Source organism: Hirundo rustica, chromosome 6 (assembly GCF_015227805.2).
Source record: "Hirundo rustica isolate bHirRus1 chromosome 6, bHirRus1.pri.v3, whole genome shotgun sequence".
NCBI lineage: Eukaryota > Metazoa > Chordata > Aves > Passeriformes > Hirundinidae > Hirundo > Hirundo rustica.
Window position 1 is genome coordinate 52837514 of NC_053455.1, and position 22288 is coordinate 52859801.

The 22288-nt window shown below is 39.9% G+C and overlaps 2 protein-coding genes across 6 annotated transcripts in view; both read left to right on the top strand.

Moving 5' to 3' along the window:
* Window positions 1-4469, top strand: part of IPO7 (importin 7) — a 34241-nt gene extending 29772 nt beyond the window's left edge. The window contains 1 exon segment of the mRNA XM_040067582.2: window positions 1594-4469. Coding sequence (XP_039923516.1) covers window positions 1594-1691 — 98 coding nt within the window. The 3' untranslated portion in view covers window positions 1692-4469.
* A 1567-nt stretch (window positions 4470-6036) lies between these two features.
* ZNF143 (zinc finger protein 143) overlaps window positions 6037-22288 on the top strand; it is a 39705-nt gene continuing 23453 nt past the window's right edge. Inside the window, exons 1-6 of one of the 5 annotated variants that reach the window (XM_058420951.1) lie at window positions 6037-6143; window positions 17802-17932; window positions 18716-18808; window positions 19267-19350; window positions 19576-19656; window positions 20574-20770. In XM_058420951.1, the coding sequence (XP_058276934.1) occupies window positions 17809-17932; window positions 18716-18808; window positions 19267-19350; window positions 19576-19656; window positions 20574-20770 (579 nt within the window). In that variant the 5' untranslated portion in view covers window positions 6037-6143; window positions 17802-17808. Of the gene's footprint in view, window positions 6144-14529; window positions 14620-17801; window positions 17933-18715; window positions 18809-19266; window positions 19351-19575; window positions 19657-20573; window positions 20771-22288 lie in introns of those variants that run through there. The other 4 variants (XM_040067180.1, XM_040067179.1, XM_040067177.2 and 1 more) reach the window with 4 other exon arrangements.

Genomic DNA, 22288 nt, shown 5'->3' on the forward strand with positions numbered 1-22288 from the left:
ACTGATTGTTGAGGGATCAGTCCAGCCTCATATCCTCTAGTTAGCAATTGCTACAGATGTTTCAAAAGAGAAATTAATAACTTTTTCAATAAAAAGGACTGGTAGTAAGAATACACATTTAGTAAGTACTATTTATGAGGGAACAGCCTAAATCAAATCACAAAGCTTGTGTCCAGAATGATCAGTTTTAATGGTTATAAAATACAGTTTCACTGTGACCCCTGTGAAGCAGTAGATGTTACATAATGTAATTGTAAACTACTGCATTTTATGGAGGCAAAAAAGTTTGAGGTGTGTGTTTGTTTGTTTGTATTTTTTTTTCAGAGAAGTTGTGATGTTTAACTTAAGCGACCAGATCCTTATGGGAAATTCTTGCCTACTATCAGAGCACACTGATACTACATTTAGCCCACTTACCATACATGGGGACATCCTGTTAAAAGGATTTGAAATACAGTTCTCCCTTGTTAATGTAGCTTAAAAGAATTTCCATATGCTGAGAGATTTGTCTTCTGTGGAGCTGTTGAGGGATTTTTCCCCCCATGCTCCATTAGCTGTGGTAACATCTTTCTGACCTGTTTTCCGAAGAAACAGAAGCCAAAATGCAGATTTGCTAGATAATATGGAGCTGTCCTGTATTCCCAGAGAGATTGCAACTGTTTTGATTTAGGAGAAAGCTCTAACACCAGCATAAGAGACTAATAAGTGTTATCTTGGCCTGGGAATAACACAAACTCCCTTCTGCAGTATCCTAGATTGTAGTAAAGGTACAGCCTAAATTACCAACCCGATTTTCAGTTGTCCATGTATTAGAGCCTGTAAAAACCTGTTTTCCAGTAAACCTTGTCCTACTGCAGTGTTTGAAGGATGGTAAAACCAGACACCTTAACTATCACTGGTAGTCACAGTGATGGATTGTGGACTTCAGATGTCTAAAGACCTTAAGATCTGGTTGAAAATGAAAAAGTGGATCAACGTGGTAGTTTTCTCCTCAGAATTATGTTTTGTGGTCTAGTAACCTAAAATCCAACATACCTGCTTGGGTAGCAGTATGTGTAAAAAGGTTTTTTCTGGTGCTTCAGTGGCCATTTCTGCTTATATTGTTGAATTGAGATAGGAACACCGAAAATTTAGCCAATATCTGTGTGCTGCTTTTTTGCACATGTGCTCTGTTACTGATTTGACTGCAAAGTCTGTTGATGTTAATGAGAAAGCATTGTGTCCCTGTTACCAAGTTTATAAGTGTAGCATTCATTTCAGGTCCTGTTCTAAACTACCGTCATGTCCAAAAGCTAAAGTGTGGGCTTTTTCAAGTACAAATTCATGAAAGCATGGTGATAACAATATTGAGAAGTTAAAATAAGTAAATATTGTTACAGGTTAACACAGCTTGGTTTTTAGTTCCATCTGTTCTTTGGGGCCGGGCACATTTCCACTTGCGGGTGCTGATTCCTTTGTTGGGTAACCCCAGGTTCAGCCTGAATCTCTGAGAGGCTCAAAGTGGTCAGTCAGGGAATCTCGGTCTGTCTTCCCCCCTACACACACATTAAACTTCTTCTGTTTTGTTTTTTGTTTGTTTGTTTTTTGTTTTAGAATCCAAAATGATTGAAAAGCATGGAGGATACAAATTCAATGCTCCAGTTGTGCCAACTTCATTTAATTTTGGAGGCCCTGCCCCAGGAATGAATTGAATTATCACTTTTCCTGCTACTGTGTGATTGTAGTGAAGAGCTTGTGTTCCTCCCAATAGTGGTTCCAGAACTGGTTCATGTTATCTACAACTCACTCTAAACTAATTTATAAATAGATTGGACAAAAGCCCCAGAAGTGGGACCTGATTATACAACATGATACTGGAAAGCAAACCAGAGGTTTTTTTGAAGATAGGAAGAATCTGAATTTAAAGCTTCAAATGACACACTTTGGAGATCGGAAATCAAGAGGGGATGTCATGAAGGCAGCTTTTCTTTTTCTGAGGAAAAAAAAACCCTAGATATGGGCTGCAGGACTATTTAAAATGTCTCATTACAGTACAAGCTAGAAGGCAGACCTAATTTTTACACCTGTGGCAGTAGGAGTATTTGCCCAGTTTTCTTTCCCTTTTATCCCTACTACTGGGTGTCTATTATTTTAATGTAAATAAGATGAGGTAATCAGCCTTACTTAATCTTCATCATTTCCATTTATCAAGATTGTTCATATGTAGAATATTGGACACTTTATGTAGCACTACATAACTGATAAATCTGTAAATGAATTAGCACTTTCATATTGAAACAAGCCTGCTAGCCTATGTACAAAAAATAGCAAAATGTTTGCTATTTATAAAAATAAAAAATAAGGGATGTATTGGGGGAAATAACTTCAAGTTATTAATTTGAAATGACCTAGCAGTTTTGTACCTGGTGACTTTGTGGTGCGGTCACCTCTGGTTGCGACTTGAATTCGGATGTGTAAAAGGGGGTTAGTGATATTTCATTGCTGCTAAAGAAAAAATAGCAACACCCTCCGTGTCCTTTGTTTTTTTAAAGATCTCCACTGTACAAGCTAGAAAATTGAACAAATGTGTACTGTAAGCACAAGGAAAAGTTATCCTCTCTAAAGCAGGTAAATGAGATGTGAAGTTCTTAAGGTCAATTGAAGTGTATGGGTGAAATATCTACGTCTGCAGTCTATTAAAAACAAGTGTCATTGGCTGATCTGGGCTATGGTATATAGATACAGGGTTTTTTTTTCCCCAGGTGTGCAAAAATACTCTTCTTCCAGCTCATGGTAGGTGCAGGTGCACTACTGCATTTCATTCCCCCTCTTTTTGCACTTGCAGCATTAGTGTGTGCTGTTGTCTGCCTGATCCAGACAGTGTATTTGAAGTTTTGCCAATCTTTCAGTTTTGAAGCCACAATTTCTTCCTTCAAAGTTGCTATAGTAACTAGTATTTTAGCTAGAGAGGCAAAATACAGTTCCCTCTGGGACCACTATCAAAACCACTGTATGAAGAAGCCAGCAGGGAGAGGCTGTGAATGGGTTGGCTTAAATGCCCCCTTTTCCTTTCCTAAAAGCAAAATCCATTGGCATTTGATCTTGCCTTGAGATCATTGGTGTCAGGTCTTTTAAATCAAATGTTTGGGTTGTGTTTTTTTTTTTTTTTTTTCTTTAGGCTGTTTTTTATATAAAAATGTCACCTGCTGTTACAATTGATATTAAACAAGCTACCTTAATTTAATGTAAGCCTCCAAATTTAAATACAGTTTAAACTGAGTTTTTATCTGTAAAAATGAAATGCACATATATATATATTATGATACTCAAAATGCAGTCTTCAGAAAATTGGTCTGTGTGGTGTGGTTTTTTGCATCAGCAGAGTAGCAGGATTTGGTGGTGCTTTGGGGTTTCCTTGCTGAGCTGCCCAGCCCACGTTCTGCCTTCCATTGGTGCTTCCCAGGCAGCAGGAGGGGTTTCCAGCCTCTGCACTTTGGCTGCCTTGCTCCGGCAAACGCTTCCCTGCACCCGGGGGGCCAAGGTGGGACACTGAGCCCTACGCCAGTACCAAAGGGACATCTGGAAAGCAAAGCACATGAGGTGAAAAAGCCTGACTGATAAAGCCTTGGATGGGAATATCCATCCTCGTGGTGGTGTGAGAGCCAGGGTAGTTCCTGTGCGTATTTAGGTGATGCACAGAGCAGAACTTATTTGGGGGTTTGTGACTGTAACTCATGGGTGTGGCCAGGTGTGCTCCAGCCCCCAGGGAATCTCTAGACAGGGTTTTTATTTTTGTAGAAAAAGCTGACAGACATACTTCCAGCATGCCTTCTGTGCATTCCTTCAGACCACCCAGTTTGACAAATCATCTCTGAACATCTGCTTGTTGGGTATCTGCTTACCTTTGCATACATCCTAAAAATGTATGAGAACCTCTGAGGACAGATGAGCCATTTTGGGCCTCGTGGCAGAGGATGTAACAGCAGCAGTGAGAGGGCTTCACGTATAAAAGCAGATGACAAAAAAATAAGGGGAAATCACCGATTTAATGCTATTGTCAGTTCTGGAACAATTATATTTTTCAAGTCACAAGTCAAGGGAAGAATTTTATCTTGGTGTGAGGAATACAGTCTTACTTCAAGGGTGCTTTTATGTGTCACTAGACTGGTTAGCAAGGAGCATCTTTTTTAAGAATGGATCTAGAATTTGCTTTCCTTTGCTCCAAGAAATGTATTTATATAAATTGCAAAACAATTTTGCATTGTTGTTGGTGGTGATAGTGCATTTTGTGATGCAATATATCAATTTCAGTGATACACTTATGTCAAATTAAAAACTGATCTTCCTCCTAGAACTTGCACTTATCCATTCTATTTTCAAGGATAATGCAACTCTAAAGGAAGAGCTGGGAAATTTAAAGCCTCTGGTTTTTTTCTATTCTGGAAGATCTCCCTGGATTAATAAAGATCTAAAGCAAATCTTTATCTTCACTTATTTCAGTGTGGTGTTTTGAATGTAGCTGTACCCTTACAATAGTCATGCTTGAGTTGCACAGCTCTCAGGTTTTGTATTTCCCTCTCAAAAATATTTCTCCTAACAAATGTTAGCCACAACCAGAGTTCTCTTCAACTGTGTTAAATATAAAAAATAGGCAGTTTTTTAAAATGCTGACATACTCAGTTAATTTTTTTTCCTTAATCACTGTTTTCAAATATTATTCGTATGTATTAGCATAGTACAGCAAAGCCCTGTTCAAATCTCCTATAGCCTAGGACTGCTACTGCAAGATTAATCAAGTCTGCAGTGGAGTAATTACTGTCTACCTCCCAATAAACATGCAGGCGCTTTAATTATGCCTAGTAATGGATACCTGGTAAGTTTTATGGGTTCTCTGTGGAACTTTCTACATACCCAGAATGAGCCACGTGAAAAAAGCTTTGTCTGCTGCTGATTTATCAGTCACTTCAATCAACATTTAGCTTTATCTTAAATGGTGTGTCACTGATTTATGTATATCTGCTTTTTTATAGCAAACACTTCAGAACAGGAAAGATGTCGTATTTTACAGAGATATTAATAAATAATCCATTAAGACAAGGGGAGTTGGCAAATCAGAAACAGGATTTTATCTTGGCATTTCGCTGCTGAGAACTTGGTGGCTGCAGCTTGCACCTGGCTTAAAGCTTACAATTAGGAAACAGTAAATTAAGAAAGAAAAACTGCTGCTCATTAGGCTTGTTTGGGAGTACGTTTTTTTTTGCTTTTTGTACAACTGCAGTGATTTTGGACTGCAAGAATTTCGAACAATTATTCTGGAGCAAAACGTAAATGTTTTTACATCTCTCATGTTCAGGAAGATGCATTAAGTCCATCACAGCTGGGCTTAGTTTCTCGTCAGTGGGGATAATTCGCTGCACAACAGGGTTTTCTGAAAAATCACCTACAGCATTAACCGTAACACGCTTCGCTTGCCTTAAACTGGGAGCTGTTGGACTACTTATTACACGTTTCCATACCTAAAAATCACGTAGGGATAAACACTCTCAAGCAGAGCTTTAAGCACAGCGACCTTCTCCCTCAGAGCCGTGCTGGAATGGCAACCAGAGATACTGCGGCAGGAGGCCGGCAAGAGAAGGGCAGAATGCTCACTGTCCCCGGCCGGCCGTGCGTCCCCGCGGGCCCCGCGCACGGCCCGAGGGAGCGCGGATGCTCCCGGCCGAGGCTGGATCCGCTCCCCCGGGGACCGGCGGCCGCTGCCCGTCCCCGCCGCCTCAGGCGCTGGCCGGCGCGCGCGGCGCCCGCCAGGGGGAGGGCAGGAAATGGCGCCGCTCCCCGCTGGCGCGCGGGCTCCTCGCCGCCCGCTGCACAAAATGGCGGCGGCCCCCGCGCCCGGCACAGCCGCGAAGCCATGAAGCCGCGGGGTGGGGGCCGCGGGCGCGCGGCCAATGGGCGCCGACGCCGCGGCCCGCAGGCGGCCAATGGAGGGCGGAGGCGGTGGCGGCGCGCGCGGCGCGACCAATGGGAGCGGCGGAGTCGGAGCCGGCGGGCCCCGCCCGCGGGGCGCAGGGCGGTGGCCGGGTGGGCGGGCGGTGGCCGAGCTGCCGTTTCCTGTCCTGGTGCATGGTGGTCGGAACGGAGGAATTGTTGGAAAATTTCTCGGCGAGGTTCGTATATAAATGTGCTTTTACCCAGTGTGCCTTATGCTCCCTCCGCCATCTCCGGACGGGGCCGCGCCGCCGCGCCCGCCGCGCCCTCCGGCAGTGCTCGGGGAGGCGGGCAGGGGCAGCGGGGCGCGGGCGGCATCGACCCGAGCGGCAGAGCTGCGGCGATAAAGCCGCTCCGCTCGGCGGGGCCCGCCTGGCCCCTCCCCGCCCGCCGGGCCCGCGGGGGTCCCGCGGGCCGCCCCCCCCTCTCTGGCCCGCTCGGCGCTGCGTCACGGGAGGGGGGCCGCGGGCCGGGGCGCTCCGGGCCCCGCGCTCGCCGTGCCGAAATTGGGGGGGCTCGTGTATTTTTAAATTTTCCTCGTTGTTAGTTTTTTAGGGTTTTTTTTAATTGTTTTGGTTTTGTGTTTTTTTTTTTTCCCTGTTATTAAAATATATGGATTTTTTTTTTTTTTTTACTATTGTTTTTTCAAATCTAATATTTCTGTGCAGTCGCCCGGAGAGAGGCATTAAAGCAGCGTTGGCCGGGCCCGGCGCGCGGCCGGACCCGCGCAGGCTCCGGAGGAAAATCCGCTGTTCCTGCCCGAGCTGCGGGGCTGCGGCGCGGCCTGGCCGCGCTCTCATGGCAGAAGGTCCTGGCACCTTCCGGCCTTCTGAAACCCAGCTGCTTTACTGCATCTCGCTCACCCTCGCCAAAATACAAAAGCATTTTAACGTCTTTTTTTTATTTTCTTTTTTTTTTCTCTCTCTCTCTTTTTATTCCCCCCCCCCCTTCTCTGAAACTTGTATTAGAACGGGATAACGAGAAACTGCTCCTCTAGAAAAATGGCCTGCAATAATGCAAAGATTTTTATTTTGTTTTCTGATAAGGCCTTATTTGTGGTACTTTTTCATCCAGAAAAAATAACGTGACTTCCACGCAAGTTTAAATTTTCTATTAAAACAAGGCTGCTATTGAGCGGCTCTACCTAAGTTTAAAATTTTTTAAAGTTGCATTTTGAACTATCAGAGAATTGCTTTTGCCATCATATGCAGATTGATACCAGTATTTGTAAGGAATGTAATTTTTAGTCCAGTGACACGGGAACTGCAACCTTAGAGTGTTTCAAAGCAAACATTCCTGGTCTTTAATCAAGATTCTGCTTCAAATGTTGTCTATCAGCTGTCTTTGCAGACTATATACCAGATATTTCTGTTGTAGCTTCTAGGTGATGGTACCTGAAAAATGAAATTAGAATGTCTTTAATTAGCACTTTTTTATCATGCACATAGTAGATTGCTTGCTTTGTGCGTTTGTCATACCGCTTTAGAATGGCAGAGTACGATGTAGCCGCGTTTTCATGGCTTGTTTCTTTGTATTTCTGCATTAATGCCTTGAGCTTTCAAGCTGTGTTTGTGTCAAAACGATTTGTCTGTATCACTGCAGAAAGGGAACCTCAGGAATACGTGGTGAAATAATAGATGATTGCTTTGGTAATTTGGATTGCAGCTTAAATGAGATGTAAAAATAAACATTTTGAAAGTGTTTTGAGAAGTGTATTTCAGATTGATTTAGTGATTTACTTAAACTGTTCTCGTTGTAATTATTAGTTCATTTCTACTACCTTACCTGATGAATAATTTTAATTTATGTTAAAGGCTTGAATAATTTTAATTTATGTTAAAGGCTAAACAAAGCAAATACTTAAAATAGTATAAAAGGTATTCTAGGTAGAAAGTCACACTGACTGACTTCACTCTGTCTGCATTCTTGTGTAGCTTTTGATGCTTTTCTCAGAGAGGCACAGTGATGAATAGTCCCTGGTAATGGGTGCAAAAATTAGGCTGTAAATTAGGGTTTCCTTTTCTTTAGAGTATCTCCAGTTACGTGCTGCTTCAGCTCAGTTAACATCTTACTGTCCTGTACTGTCCAGGAGAAGGGAATTGTCAGGAGTTTGAGCAGTGGCCGGGCCCTCGTGCTGGCTGCTGCCTCTCCGACTGCTCACCTGCAGCTCTGTGGGATGGGCACAGGGATAAAGGATAAGGCTTCCTCGGCTTTAGTTTGGTCGGGATGTTGGTTTTTCTCTGCTATTGCGTGTGAGTCTTCACCTTAGGAGTTTTTGGTTAACACATTGGCTTAACATAGGTGGAGTCTTTGAGAAACACTATTACATTTTGAGGAGTCGTTAGCGGGCACATGTGACGCAAATTGTTTTCCAAAGGGCTTGGCTGAATTTGGATGGGTTTTACACACAGATAATCGGGGTAATTCTTCCAGTTTCAGGCCTTACAATGGCCAGAATGCAAATATTCATGAGGAGGGCGGGACCCATCTTGGTGCTTTTGTAGTTACTCTTTTTCTGTCTGCATTTTCACTTCACTGACCTGCTTCCTTGGCCATCCCCGTGATTTGTGCCTCCCGTGATGCCTTCTCTCACTCCTGCAGCCTCTGACTTGTACGTGCATAGCACAAGCACCCCAAGCCAGCTTTTCCTTGCCACTCACTGACTTCTTTTTCCTGTGTCGCTGCTACATCTCTTGCACATCTCTGCAGCTCACCAGCAGTGCTTTTGGCTCAGCATTAATTTGGGGCAGCTTGGTTTTTTATGTCCTCTTTATGTGCAACGAAATCAGTGCACGTGGTAAAGACAGTGGGGATTGGGTAGTCTGTTCCTGTGGCTTGTGTCACAAAAGATCCCAAAAGATGGGAGGAAGGTTTCTGCTTAGCTTATGGATCCCCAAGATATACTATGATCCAAACCGATGGATCCTCTTGAACCCAAGAGTTCAGCTCTGGAGTGCAAATTCCTGTAACTTGAGGTGTTCATAGCTCTTGTTCTGAGCCTGGAGTGAGGGGTCTCTCCATGGACAGCATTTCTAGGGAGGAGGGGAAGGAACCCTTGTGACCCATCTTGGCACAGTGGGGTTTGTGGGGTTTTGCCTGTACTTGATCCGTCCTTAGTTGTATTTACTTGAGGGAACATGATTTTGCTCTCTACCTCTGTGTACCAGGGATCATTGATCAGTTACTCAAAACCAAATTGGACTAAATTAGTAAATGCTTCCAGTGACTTAGTTTGCTAAAATGTTCTGGGCTACATGGCTGTTGTTTAATTGTTTAGTGGGATTGTACTTTGCTCCACCAAGATAACACTTGCTAAATAAATGAAATTTTCAGTTTTGAAGGGAATTTACAGTTCCAGCAGGTTTTGCAATTTTTAAGGTTGACATCAGAATTAGAATTAAAACTACGTAATGCTTACCTCAGTCTGTATTTTACTGTCTGCAGAATGTTTCCCTCTGTATACACTTGAGCGGAAAATTGTGTTACCTGCTTAATACTCTTGGACTTAATTTCTGATGATAGATTTTTCTAGAACTGGAAGATGGGTCTGTTGGTTTGCTCACATTTTAAGTACATTCACACATAGCTAACATGGTGCTGCACAGAGTTTTTTAGGATGTATTTTGATGTACTGTGTTTTAAATTCTGTTTGTAATCTGGCTTTGGCAATCCAGCAGGCTGCCCTTTTAGTTCCTGAAATACAAGCCTGTGCTAAAGCACTGTCACGGCCAATGCTGATACATGTGTAATGAATTTATTAGATTGCTAATTAACTCATAGCCACACAAAACAACCCACTCAAAAGTCTTCTTTTTGTTGGCAGTCTCAGTGGATTTGCAGGATTTGAAAAGGGCATGGCTAAGATTCAATTTGTTTGGTGATGTTAATAAGAGACTTTTGTGGTTGCTTGACAGCTGTTTGGCATGAAAGTAAAAAAAAATAATAGAAAGAGAGGCCTCAGTTTCTTTCAGATTTTTAGGCCTTAAATATTCATCTAATCAACCAGATGTTCCCAGTTTTATTTAAAACACTGATATAACTGGAGGTTTTATGACTTAAGGGATAAGTAGCCCCATGAAGTGCTTCAGAAGTTAACGGTATGTATTTTTTAGTGTAAAAAGGCATCACTGCTCATTTCTAGGAGTGACTTAGGTACATTTGTGACATGCATCGGCTGGATGCCTGCTGCATACATATTTTAGCCATGTATGCATTTGATGGTAAAAACAAACCAAACGAAAGCCAGTAGTTTTAAAACCAGACTGATTCATCTATTATTAGGTGCTTTAAATCTGTTTCCCGTCCTATTTCCAGCTTGAAAATCCATTTGGAGTGAAATGCTTTATCTCACGAACGTGCTGCAGAATTACTTTAAGTTTAGGAGTCTTTTCATCTTTGTTAATCATGGTCTAAGTTTTTGCAGAAAATCAGCTGACTTGCCATTCAGCTTTTTTTCTGAGTGTGCACATTATGATTAGTTACCCAAACTTTTTTTGACAAGTGAAAACATAACTAATTTATTACCAGACAGTCTGCAATAGAGAAATGGGTTTGAGAAAAGGAGGGTATGCCTGAGCACTGATAGTACAAGTCTGGCCAGGAGAGAAGAATCGTATCCTAACTCTGAACAAGAAACACCACCTGCATTGAGAGAAAACTTGATGGGCTGTTTTGGTAGGTGAGTTCCACAGTTGGATTTGCAGTAGGTCTGCAAGGCATTCCATGCACACAGACCAGCATTCCAAGATACAGGGATGTCTCAGGCGTGCTTGAGTTGGGTGTTTGGGACAGATAATATGGGTGGCCCTGACAGCTCACGTGCTGATGGAACTACTCTGGCTTCCTTCCATTAACCAGTAATTTCTTCTCTAATATATTCAAGAAATGTGTGAAGTTAGAAGTCGTATTTGGGATCAGCCTGAGTGTTCTCTCCATGTGTAGGACTTGATGGGTGGCTTTCTGAACCTTCCTGTGTTTAATGCCATACCTTTGAAAATAATAGCAACCTTCACATTCCCACAGTGTGAAAGTACACATACACATAATCTCCTTAGTTAGAGTAAGGATTTGTGAATATTTTTTATTTGCACTGGTTAATCCATTTTAAAAAATATATCTATAAAATTGATATCAGGAAATACTTCTAATATTCACAATCTGAAGATGAGATTTGCAATATAAACTGTATGGAAATGACTTTTGGAGGGAAAGAACTGCTGGAACATGGAGTAATTTTGTCAGGCTAAATGTGGTTCCCACTGAAGTCAGACTGATGTGTGGTTAAGGCAGTGATAAATTTTGTCTTGCATTTATTTTTCATTTCTGAAGAAATACGAAACACTGTAGTGTGAATTAGTCTTGAACTGCATTATTATTAGGATTTATCCCTTGTGGAACAGAAAGGTTGAAATACTGTAAAAAGAATAAAAAGGAGCCTTGAGTTTGACTGCTTCAGAGTGTGTATATTGTGCTTGTGCAGTTGACAGTGCTCTCACTCCTGGTCAGGTTTTTCTCCAGGGCCAGACTTAGGGCCTGTGCTTTATCATTCACAACACCACCACGTAGGAATTAGGAAGTGATTGTGTGATTTGCTGTTAAATTATCTGAATCCAACTGGTGTTACCAGATTATGTAGAAGGGGTTTTTGTTCTTGTTTCCATTTACCACTGTGAATGATTAATGTTGGTATAAGATGCTGTTTAATTATGTTTTGCCTGTACAAGAGGCTGGCAAAAATACAGAAAAAAGTATTTGAGATTATGTGAGAAAACACGTAGCCATTTAGAAGTGCCCAACATTAAGTAATTGTTACACTTACTGAAAGTCAGACTGACAACAGCACAACCCCCCGATTTTCAGTACAAGGTCCTGGAAAAGGTAAGAGCTGTTGATGGAGAAGGAAATCCATGTCTGCTGAAGCGTTTGATCAAAGCACCCACAGGATCTAGATTTAATTTCCGACCCTGTTACAGATTTCTGATTAATACTGGAAAAGATTGTCATGCAGCTACATAGGAGAGCAGAAGTAAGATTGTCAAAAGAGTCTTAGTTCTCCTGTGTCTATTTCTGAGCTTAAAGATGACAAATGACTTTGTGTAATTAGTGGGGGAAGAAATGCTAAAAGTCCTCTTGAGTTGTCTGAAAAAAATTGTATGGAATAGTCAGTTTTCCAGTCTGTCAGACTGGTTTTTGCACTGTAACACATATGAACTATCAATTGAAGTGTATTTAATCAGATTGTTAATTGTAGGTACTAATTTTGGAGTTTTCACACATTTGTTACTCAGACTGGTTTTATGAAATTACTGATATTTGACAGTCATATCAGTTGTTAAGGACCCTGAGGTAGGCAGTATTTAATTCAGAAAAAACTGAATTTATGTTACACTGCGGACATACTTGAATTGATTTTGGGATACAGCTTTGTCAAACATGAGAATACAGTTTATAAATTCCTTAATGAAAGTTGCACTATTGTGAGGCTGTGTATTATTTGCCATCTTACCCTTCTTGATTGGTTTTTATTTGCTGTTTTTATAAGTTTCATAAAATTACAATGGCTTTGTATATTATTTAGAAGTGTATTAAAAATAAAAGTGATGTTTCCTTTCAAATGAAATAAATGCATCTTATTTCAAACTTCTCAGTGCTGTCTGTACGAGGGGAGTGAACAATCACAGGGTTGCTGAATGTCTGGAATAGCTTTTTTCCTGTCATTCTTCCCCAGATTTTTCTGCACGTTATAAGTTTGTCTTTTATAACAGTAAGTTATTCTTCCATGACTGCTATTATAAACTTTATTCCATTTCCCATTAATCATCCTCTGAGCAGCATCTTTGTTTCTCTTAAGGAGTTTCTGCTACTGAAACTGCAGGATTATTTTCTATCACTGCAGGATTCTTTCCTTTGTACAGCAATACAGTGCTACAGTTATTCTTTAAATGACAAATTCCTGTTGTTTTCCAGCCACACGGCTCTCCTCATGCTGTCTTCTCAACTGCTGGAGTTCCTAAGTGCCCCAAACCTCCTTTCTGCTCCGGAGCAGCCATGCCCTCTGCCAGCTCTTCCCTTGCTTTTCAGTTGCCTGAATCCCACCTGCTGTTTTTTTAGTTCATTCCTAGTTTTTAGTGGAGATTCCAGTTGCTAGATTGAGTTTACATAAAAACCTTTCTTCTGATATTGCATCTTTTCTCCAAAACAAGTGATAGCAGTCAGAAAATTCTATTTCTTTGAGTGTTAGTGGAGGGAAAAGTACATGAGGTGCTCTCTGGATAGGCAACTTGATGAGCTGTTCATGAAAAATCTTTTGATTTTAACCATCCTTTTCCCCGCTCACATGCCTTTGGTTTCCAGGTGTTGAGAATTTAATGTGTGCCTGTGAGTATTTTTTTTCTGTTCAGATAATTTGCAGGGGGTGGTGGTTTGTTCTGGTTTCCTTAATAAGAGTTTGCACCTCTATGGCATTGCGGTGGCCGTTCAAGGTATCAGTGTTGGGGGGATGACTGTAGTCAGATACTCTTTTCAGTTCAGAGATTTTCTGTCAATTCTTTTTGCCTCGGGCTGTTTTTTTGTGAGAAGTGTTTTTAACCATCTAAAAGAATAGTAAGATTTTCTCTGCATGGATACCATAGACGTGTTTTGGTGACTAATAACTTCAGGAATGCAAGATGCGTTACTGTCTTTTTGAAAAGTCTGCCCAAATATCATCATTGATGTGCATTTGAAAATCGACAGTTGCAACTTGCGTATAATCTGTGAAGATTTCCAAGAGTTCACAAGGTCAAGTCTCAAGTTACCACTTCAGTGAGTACTTCATGACTGAGCCTGTACTTGTCTTTTCTGTGAGACAGCTCTTGAGATGAAGCAGAATCCACGTGCGTCAATCTTGCCCAGCTGCTATGTAGGCCCCACCCCAGGGTTCCTGGCTTTTCCTAAAAACGGACGCTTTCAGCTGCTTTTAACTAATGAGCTGCAATATTTCAAGTGGGTAAAGGAAATCTCTCCTAGATATTCACTGACGGAACTCCTGACATACAGGAGATTTAATAAGAAAAGCTGACTGGTGCAAATGCAGAGAAATAAAAGCAATGATGTGGATTAGGGAAAGAAGCTGGTGAGATTCAGATTGAAAAAACAATGGAGACAAATTTGATGGAAACTGAGGAGAAAACAGAAGAGAGTGACTGAAGTGGAGGCAAGGAAGAGATTTGAGTTTGATAAAAGCCAATTGGTTCTGAAAAAGCAAAGCAAATTAAAAAATGTCAGGAGAGTAGATTTGCAGGGTAGATGATACATGAACAGCAAGGTGATGCTGTTGTAAATGTATGTATTATTGAAATGATTATCAGAGAGCAGGTGAAATTGGAAGGACTTTCAGAAGTTACCTGGTTCAGGCTCGAGGCTTCAAGGCAAGTCTCATTTGCCTGGGTTGTCCAGGGCTGTGTCAGGTTGCTTTGAAGTTCTACAAGGATGTAGAGTCCATACCCTGTCTTTGCAGTTTGTTTCTGTATTTCCCTACTCTTACCAAGTAACACTGTAGCATCATTATCTCTGATAGAATGACCCTTTTCTCTGCAACACGGGCCAACTCTACATCTTCCCTGCATCTTTCTAGCCATGTCTGGCTAGTCAGTGGTCTCCACTGGGAAGAAAGAGGTGAGTCTGGAAGGGAGCAGCACATCCATTTTGGCTGAGGGTTCTCTTCCCTGCCCAGAAGAGTGACAGCAAAGCTGCTGTGTCCCTGCAGAGGGAGTGGAAGCTGGGGCTGGAGTTTGGGAGGACCCCAGTGCTCCAGCCTCTTGTGGGGGATGTACTTCCAGGGTGGGTCTGAACAGGAGCTGTAGACACAGAGGCAGGAAGGGGATAGACAGTGGTGTGAGACCAGCAGCAAGAGAAGATTTTGGGACTAGTTGCAGAAGGAGTTGGTGTGGGAATGGAAGTATTTTATATTATTCTGGCAAGAAGGATGGGATTATATCTGGGAAGAGGAATGTCCTGGAAATTTGTGTCATGATAGAACTGAAGTAGGAAATAGGTACTTTAAGGAGGAGGGATGGAGTGGGGATAAGGAGCTCTGTGGAAGGACAGAGGATTGAGAAAAGGATATATTGGAAGTGATCATTGAAAGGAGCTAGAAATTGGGAGAAACACTGCATTGCTGCTGAGGTCTTGTGTGAGATTGTATGATTGTCCAGATCCTCTGGAACAGAGGAAAGTTGTAGACATCGTTCTGTGTGCAGCAGTTGCCTTCAGTTCCTTTTCAGTGTGTGAGAGTTGATAGCCACGCTACAGTAACAAACACTGGTGAAACAATTTAAACACTGCTGCTCCTACAGCCCTTAAAATTTTCTGGCATTAGGTTTCTTTTCCTTCCAAAGTAGCTACTCACTCCTTAAGCAATTAGTTCTGCGCAGACTTTGTCAGAATTCTGGAGCTGTCTGCATGGACTGCCGCCTTCACTGCTGCCCAAAGGTGAGAGAAGAGCCATGAGTTCAGGAGGAACGCAGATGATAATAATGGTGTTGGGGATCTTAAAAGATGCTTTGCCTAAGAGAGGGAATACTGGTCAAGTAGACCTGAACTGAAAGGCCTTTGAGGTGCAGTCTGCTGGAATTGTTTCACTCTCTAGTTCAAGTCAACACCTGTGGTTATGAAGCCTTTCTGCCATGTGAAATGGTGTAGCAGTTTTGCAGCCTGCTTCCATGAGGTGTCCTGAAAACTGAGTGCATGGAAAATGCTGACAATACAGACCTCTGTTAGTAGTCAGAGGACAGCCAGCCTCTGGGTACCACTAGCATATCATACCAGAATTAATTTAACTTGCTACAAGCTGGCAGTACCTCCAGAAAAGCAGCTCTTGCAAACTGGTCTGGATAAAACTCCTTTTGCTGCTTGCTTGTTTGTTTGTTGTTTTGTTGATGTTGTTTTTTTTTTTTTAACTGCAACAGTTTTCTGATCTTATTTGCTGCATAGTACATGCATGATGGACTGCTTTGCTTCTCTGCTTGCTTAGGCTGACTCTGTAGCTGCATCACATACGATTTTTTGTTTGTGAGTGAACTGCTTCCTAAGTAAATTTTTCTGCCTGTTTTGAGATGGGGAGATGATAAATGAGTAGTAGAAAAAGAAGTTACTTTTCCAAACTCACAGTCATGGACATGGAGGAGGAAAAAGTTGAACTCAGGATGCTCTATATCCTCATACAATTCCTAATCTTAGATTATAGTATCCAAACAATCGTTCCCATTTCATTTTCTTCAGATACATCTCTATAAATGCAATTTAGTCTGGATGGCTTCCCCTTGTGTATTACATCTTTTTTAGAGGCCTTATTTTCTCTAAAAGCTGCTTTTCCTGTAAAGGATGTTGGGAAGAATTACCCATCTTCTCAGATCTTAAAAAAACCCCCCTCACACCCATTTTTGAATTATATTTTGTTTTCTGTCTTAATAATATATTTTTGATGCCAGTTCTTCAAGGTTCAGATTCTTTATTGCAAGCCAGTATTTTAATTTCCTTAATGTTCCAGAGAGAAATTATGAGTACGTTAATGTTGGAAGGCATATTTCTTACAGAATTATGCACTGATCATTAGTAATGTTTTGGGTTTTTTTGTAAGATTTTCAGTGTAACATACGAAAAAAGCAGGAGGCTTAAAACTTTCCCAAATTCCTTGCTTTCCACTTCCTTTGTTAAGCTGTAATCTGCCATTAACTGGAAATAAGAAACTTAGCCTGCAGCTCTAGGAAAAAGTCTAGCTCACTATATACACTTGGATATATTTGGAGAATACTGCTTGGGTGTAATTTTCAACTACTAAATTAGTGTGGTAACCTTTTTAAATACTGTAGGCACTGGAGTACTTACATGGTCTAATTTTGTGCTCCTTATTTCTTAGTTTTGAGAGAAGTACAATTTTCTCAGTGGTCTTTGAGACTGTTGATGAGTTGCTTATTCAAGAGCCGATTTCTGGACTGTAGTTGTAAAAATAGTCAAATATATTTATAAAGGTAATCATTTATAAAGGTAAAAATTAACCCCCCTAGATTATTCTTCTCAGCCTTGAATTATAAACCAGCAGGTCATAGAACCACACTAGGATTAAAAGCTGTGATGTGATCTCCCGTATTAAAACATGCCTGGTTAAAAATGTGAGTATGCAAAGGGATGGCTGTCTGGTTCTGTGAGATGCGTGCAGTCACTCCCTCATCACTGTCCTTTTGTCTGATTAGCAAATTTTATCATGGGATACTTCATTATTTTAAAGGACAGATTGTTTGGTTTGGTTTGGTTGTTTTTTTTTGTTTAAACAGAAACCTTTCTGGAAAATTTAGGGAAATAGTTGAATTGTTCAGTTAGACTTTTGCAGTGTGTCATTGTTTTTAAACCTCTTACTGGCACTGGAGAGCTCTCTGATTTATACAGATAAAGCCTTGCTGTTGTCATGGGTGACTTTGGGTGAATTGTCAGCTTTATTTCAATTCTGGGGGCAAATAGGTATCATTACCTATACTGTCATTACCACCATTATTCTTTGTACATTGGTTAAATCATTTATATTTAACCGAAATGTAAATGTGTTTGATGCAGTTTATATTAATAGCTGCTACCTGAAACCCATAAAATCTAAGTTAAATGAGCTAGTAATACTTATCTATTTCAGAGAACTTTTATTCCTTCAAAGTATTTTCCAGATAAATTAATCATTTTTTGTATCTATTTTATGCAAAACATAACATAAAATATTTGTAGCAGCTGTACAAAAATCGCATTAAACTGGGTTATGTGGTTCTGGTTCTGTATTTCAATTTTCTGGTTTTTGAATACTTTCTTTCTAGGTAGACAATGTTATTAGCTCAGATAAATCGAGACTCTCAGGGAATGACGGAATTTTCTGGAGGAGGAATGGAGGCCCAGCATGTGACTTTGTGTCTAACAGAAGCTGTAGCTGTGCAAGGTGAACCTTCAGGTTAAAATATCTCTATATTATTATGTCTTTTCTCTTTGAAACTCAGATGAAACATTAAAATTCATGTTGTGTATTCTGAATTAAAAGTCCAGCAGAAAATAGTTAACTGATATTGATTAAATTCACTAATTTAATTCTGGATGGAAAGGATCATTTAACTAAGATAACAGAAGTGTAAATTTACCAAAAATATATGGAATATAAAATCTGACTTTATTCTCTGTACAATCTTACCGTTTTATACTTTGTAAATTCAGTTGATATCTAAGTATGTATTAAGCAAGTTGAATTTTAAAATAGATTAATGACTTGAAATTGGCTTAAACTTGATGTTTCCTGTTAACTTTATGATTTTACTTTATTACAAACTCTCTCCTGAATCTGCATTTTAATCTAAATAGTTTTGTGTGTATTAATGACAAGCAGTGTTGTACAGAATTATCAAGTCAAGTACGTGTGTCATTATTTCACTGTTGGCTCTGATGATTTAATTTATCGTTCTCCTAAAGCCTCAGCTTTGTAGTTATTTATTCAGTGACACTTCATTTTTTTAGTTAAGGAAAATAACATATAGCTATCATATTTACAGAGCAAAATCTTGAATATATGACCTTAGTGTGTGTCCCAGGCTCAGAAACCAGAAAGCAAATAAGAACCACTTTCTCTTCTTATTTGTCAAACCCATATGCTTTGAGGGGTTATAATAATTTAGGGAGGTCTTTAAGCTGAGATCTCTAGGGTTCCATGCTGGTTGTAGTGAAGGTGGACTTTTTTCCCTGCTAGATGGTGACAACTTGGAAAACATGGAAGGTGTAAGTTTGCAAGCAGTTACCCTGGCTGATGGCTCCACTGCTTACATACAGCACAATTCTAAAGGTAGGCAAAGGACTGCAAACTGATGGCTGTTGAAGTAGTATTCCCCTTTTTAACCCTCTCTTTGCATTGTGAAGTCAGGCAAAATCCATACAATGTTTCTGAAGTTCTAATTCCAGTGGGAAATCAAAGTAGTTCTATAAAATAAATGTTTTGGTTTTGCTACTAATAAGATGCAAAAATGAAATTCAGAACATAAGTCAAACAAAAGTGAAGAGATCTTTATGGTTCAAACCCAGATATCAACATTCTGCCTAACAGATAGGAAAGCAGACCTTTCCTGATTTTTTTTAATCCCAGAATTTTAAAAGCTCTGTACAGTCACACTGTGCTTTTTATTTACCAAACATTATTTCTTGCTGTTATTTTATTTATGTGTTGACCTAGAAAGTATCAACTGTGTATTAAAACTGTGATATGTTACACAATTAGAATTCTTAAAAATATTCTGTATATTTCAGATGGTAAATTAATGGATGGCCAAGTGATTCAATTAGAAGATGGTTCTGCTGCTTACGTTCAACATGTACCTATGCCTAAAAGCAGTGAGTGCAATAATACAAGAAATATGTTATAAAATAATGTATTACTGATAAATATTGATATTAAGTAGTTAACAGTCATTATAATAGCTTGATTTCTTATTTTAATGGAAATAGTCATGAAGAGATCTTAGGTGTTTTGTAATCCTAAGTATTTAGTGTTTGATCTTTCCACTAATGGATTCTCTGGACCCTTGCTGAGGTGCTGTAATTCTTCCTTCTGAGCAGGGGAGAGCCTGCGTCTGGAAGATGGACAAGCAGTTCAGCTGGAAGATGGAACTACGGCATTTATTCATCACACCTCAAAAGGTAACTGTTTTGTCAAGTGGGATTTATTACATCGGTGTTCAACAGAACTTCAGCAGTATGAAACAGGGTACTCTCTAAAAGCTATCATCTTAGCTTAGGTGATCAACAAGTAATTCCCAGTGTGAATTACTTGTTTTACCTTTGACATGAGGCTGTTTCAGTTCTTTACTTGGGCCTCATGTAACAGTTATAAATGTAATCAAAGCTAGTGTATTTCACTGTTTATTTAGCCCAGGATCACATTAAAGTGAGTATATACCTTTAGGTAGTAGGGCAGCAAATATGACAGCTGACAGTCAAGAATGCAAATGTAGTTATTCCAGATGATAACTTATGTTTCTGAAGATGATTACACTAGTCTTGGAAATAGTACCACTTCTCTAAAAAGGTGATCAAGTATATATTTTATGTCTGTTTAATCCAGTGTAACAATTGCATTTTACAACCACGAGGAGAGAATGTAATGAAGATTTTTTTTGTTAAAAGTTGTTATGTATTTCTTTTGCATATTTGTATGATTCTCTTCTTAAAATGTGAGATCTGTGAATTCTAAAATCTGAAGTAAGTATATCAGTAGGTCTCTTTTATTATTTTGATTTTATCATAAGTGGATTTGAAATGGAAATCATATTTGTGTTCCTGATTTCCTTTGTAAATATAGCTAGATCTTCATAATTTTTTTTTGTACTTTTGTAATTGTAGAAATAAAATATGGGAGGTGTTGTTTTGAAAACAAAATCCTGTGTTATTAATAGCATTGTTTTAAGTGTTTCTATTTCTCAGATACTAGTGGTTCTGTTTCTCATGTATTTTACATGTGTGCATGACTTCAGGGGACACTTCCTGGAGAGCAGTAGTTTCTCTAACACATTGCTGCTCCTTTCAGAATCCTAACATTTTGCAATATCATTCCTCAGACAGTTATGACCAGAGTGCACTTCAAGCTGTGCAGCTGGAGGATGGAACCACTGCCTACATCCACCACACGGTGCAGATGCCACAGTCAGACACCATTTTAGCCATCCAGGCTGATGGCACAGTGGCAGGGCTGCACACAGGAGATGCTGCCATCGACCCGGACACCATCAGTGCTTTGGAGCAATATGCAGCCAAGGTAATCTGCAAGACATCTTCTCTCTCCATCATGTTTTTATGTACATTACAACATACCTGGCAGCACAAGCCAATTGTTGTTTAAGAAATAAAATTGTAACTGAGGAAGTCTCAGACTTCTAGAAGAGAGAACACCAAATTTTCATGACATTGCTTCACTGTCAGGAACAGCTCTGGTGCACAGTGTTGCATAAAAAGGAGAAAAGATTGAACACTCAACTGGAGTCAGATTTAGAGAGCCATTTAGACAGCCAAATTATAATCTTCTCGATACTATAGCATTGCAAAGGAGTCTCTTGAAGGGACACTGTTTGGGAAGAAGGACAAAGTTAAATTATTCTTGTTCAGGCACTATTGCTGGATTAATTTTTTTTCTCAAATGGGAGGAGTCTGGCCTGTTGTAATGAGCAAGGGCAACACATGGTATGAAGTGTAGAAAAGACAATTAGACAGTTACTGAGTTCAGAAAAAAACTTCTTCAATCCATATTTTCAATAGTAAAAATGTATTAGGATGCACAAAATTCATGTTGTTCACTTTACTGGGCTTCTGATGTAAGTATGGTAATGGGTAATGCAACTTCTATGACTTTGAAGTTAAGCAGTGTCCCAGTTGCTGGATAATTGCCATCAGTGCTTGTATTGCTCTGGAAAAAGAGCAAAATATATTTTAAAGTCTGTCCTCTTAATGTCAGCGAGAGTTGTCAAGGCAGGCAGTCAAATTGTGTTGTGATGCTATGCCTTAGCATTTAATGAAATAAAAGGTAATTCAATGTTAGTTGAGCTGTAATCACAAGCTTTTACGCATTCCACGGGTACTATTTCATTTAGATTAAATCAATCATACCTTTGTCCTTCTTAACCAGCAGCTGTATTAATCATAATTTCTGGTAAGTTTCTGTTTTGAGAAGGTGAAGAAAAAACAGAAGAAATGCAAATAAATTTGCATTTTCATCCTGTTTAACTCAACAGGGTTTTTTTAAATTCTGTAATGCGAATTTGTTTTCTGTAGTTTGTGTGTTACTTAGGAAAAATTGTTTTCTTTAAGCTTTCATCTCAGAACCTGATCCTGAATGGTACTGCTGGAACCTTTAGGGGATAGTCAGTAGAAGTTGAGTTTCCAGGAACTACACCTAGTTTATGTACAAAACCAAACATTAGCTCAATGGTCAGAACCCTGGATCTCTCTTAAAAGACAAAATGTGGTTTTGTGATTCTTCACGTCCATGCACACTTCTTAGTGAGGCAAGGTACACTTTGCATAGCTGGTGTTACAGACACTTTGAAAAAGCACAGGAGGAAATTAAATACACATGGTAAGTATGTGATAGGATTTTATAAAATTTGAGTAGCCCAAAGAAGAGTAGTGACTTGTCATTGACTGCACCAGTTTCAGAACTGGGAAACATCAGGTGAAACTCTCACAGGATGGGTTCAAGAAGAATGAAGATACTTTTTTCAGACAGCTCAAAGTTAAGTTGTAGGATATTGTAGACACTTATATGTCCTTGGATTCAAGG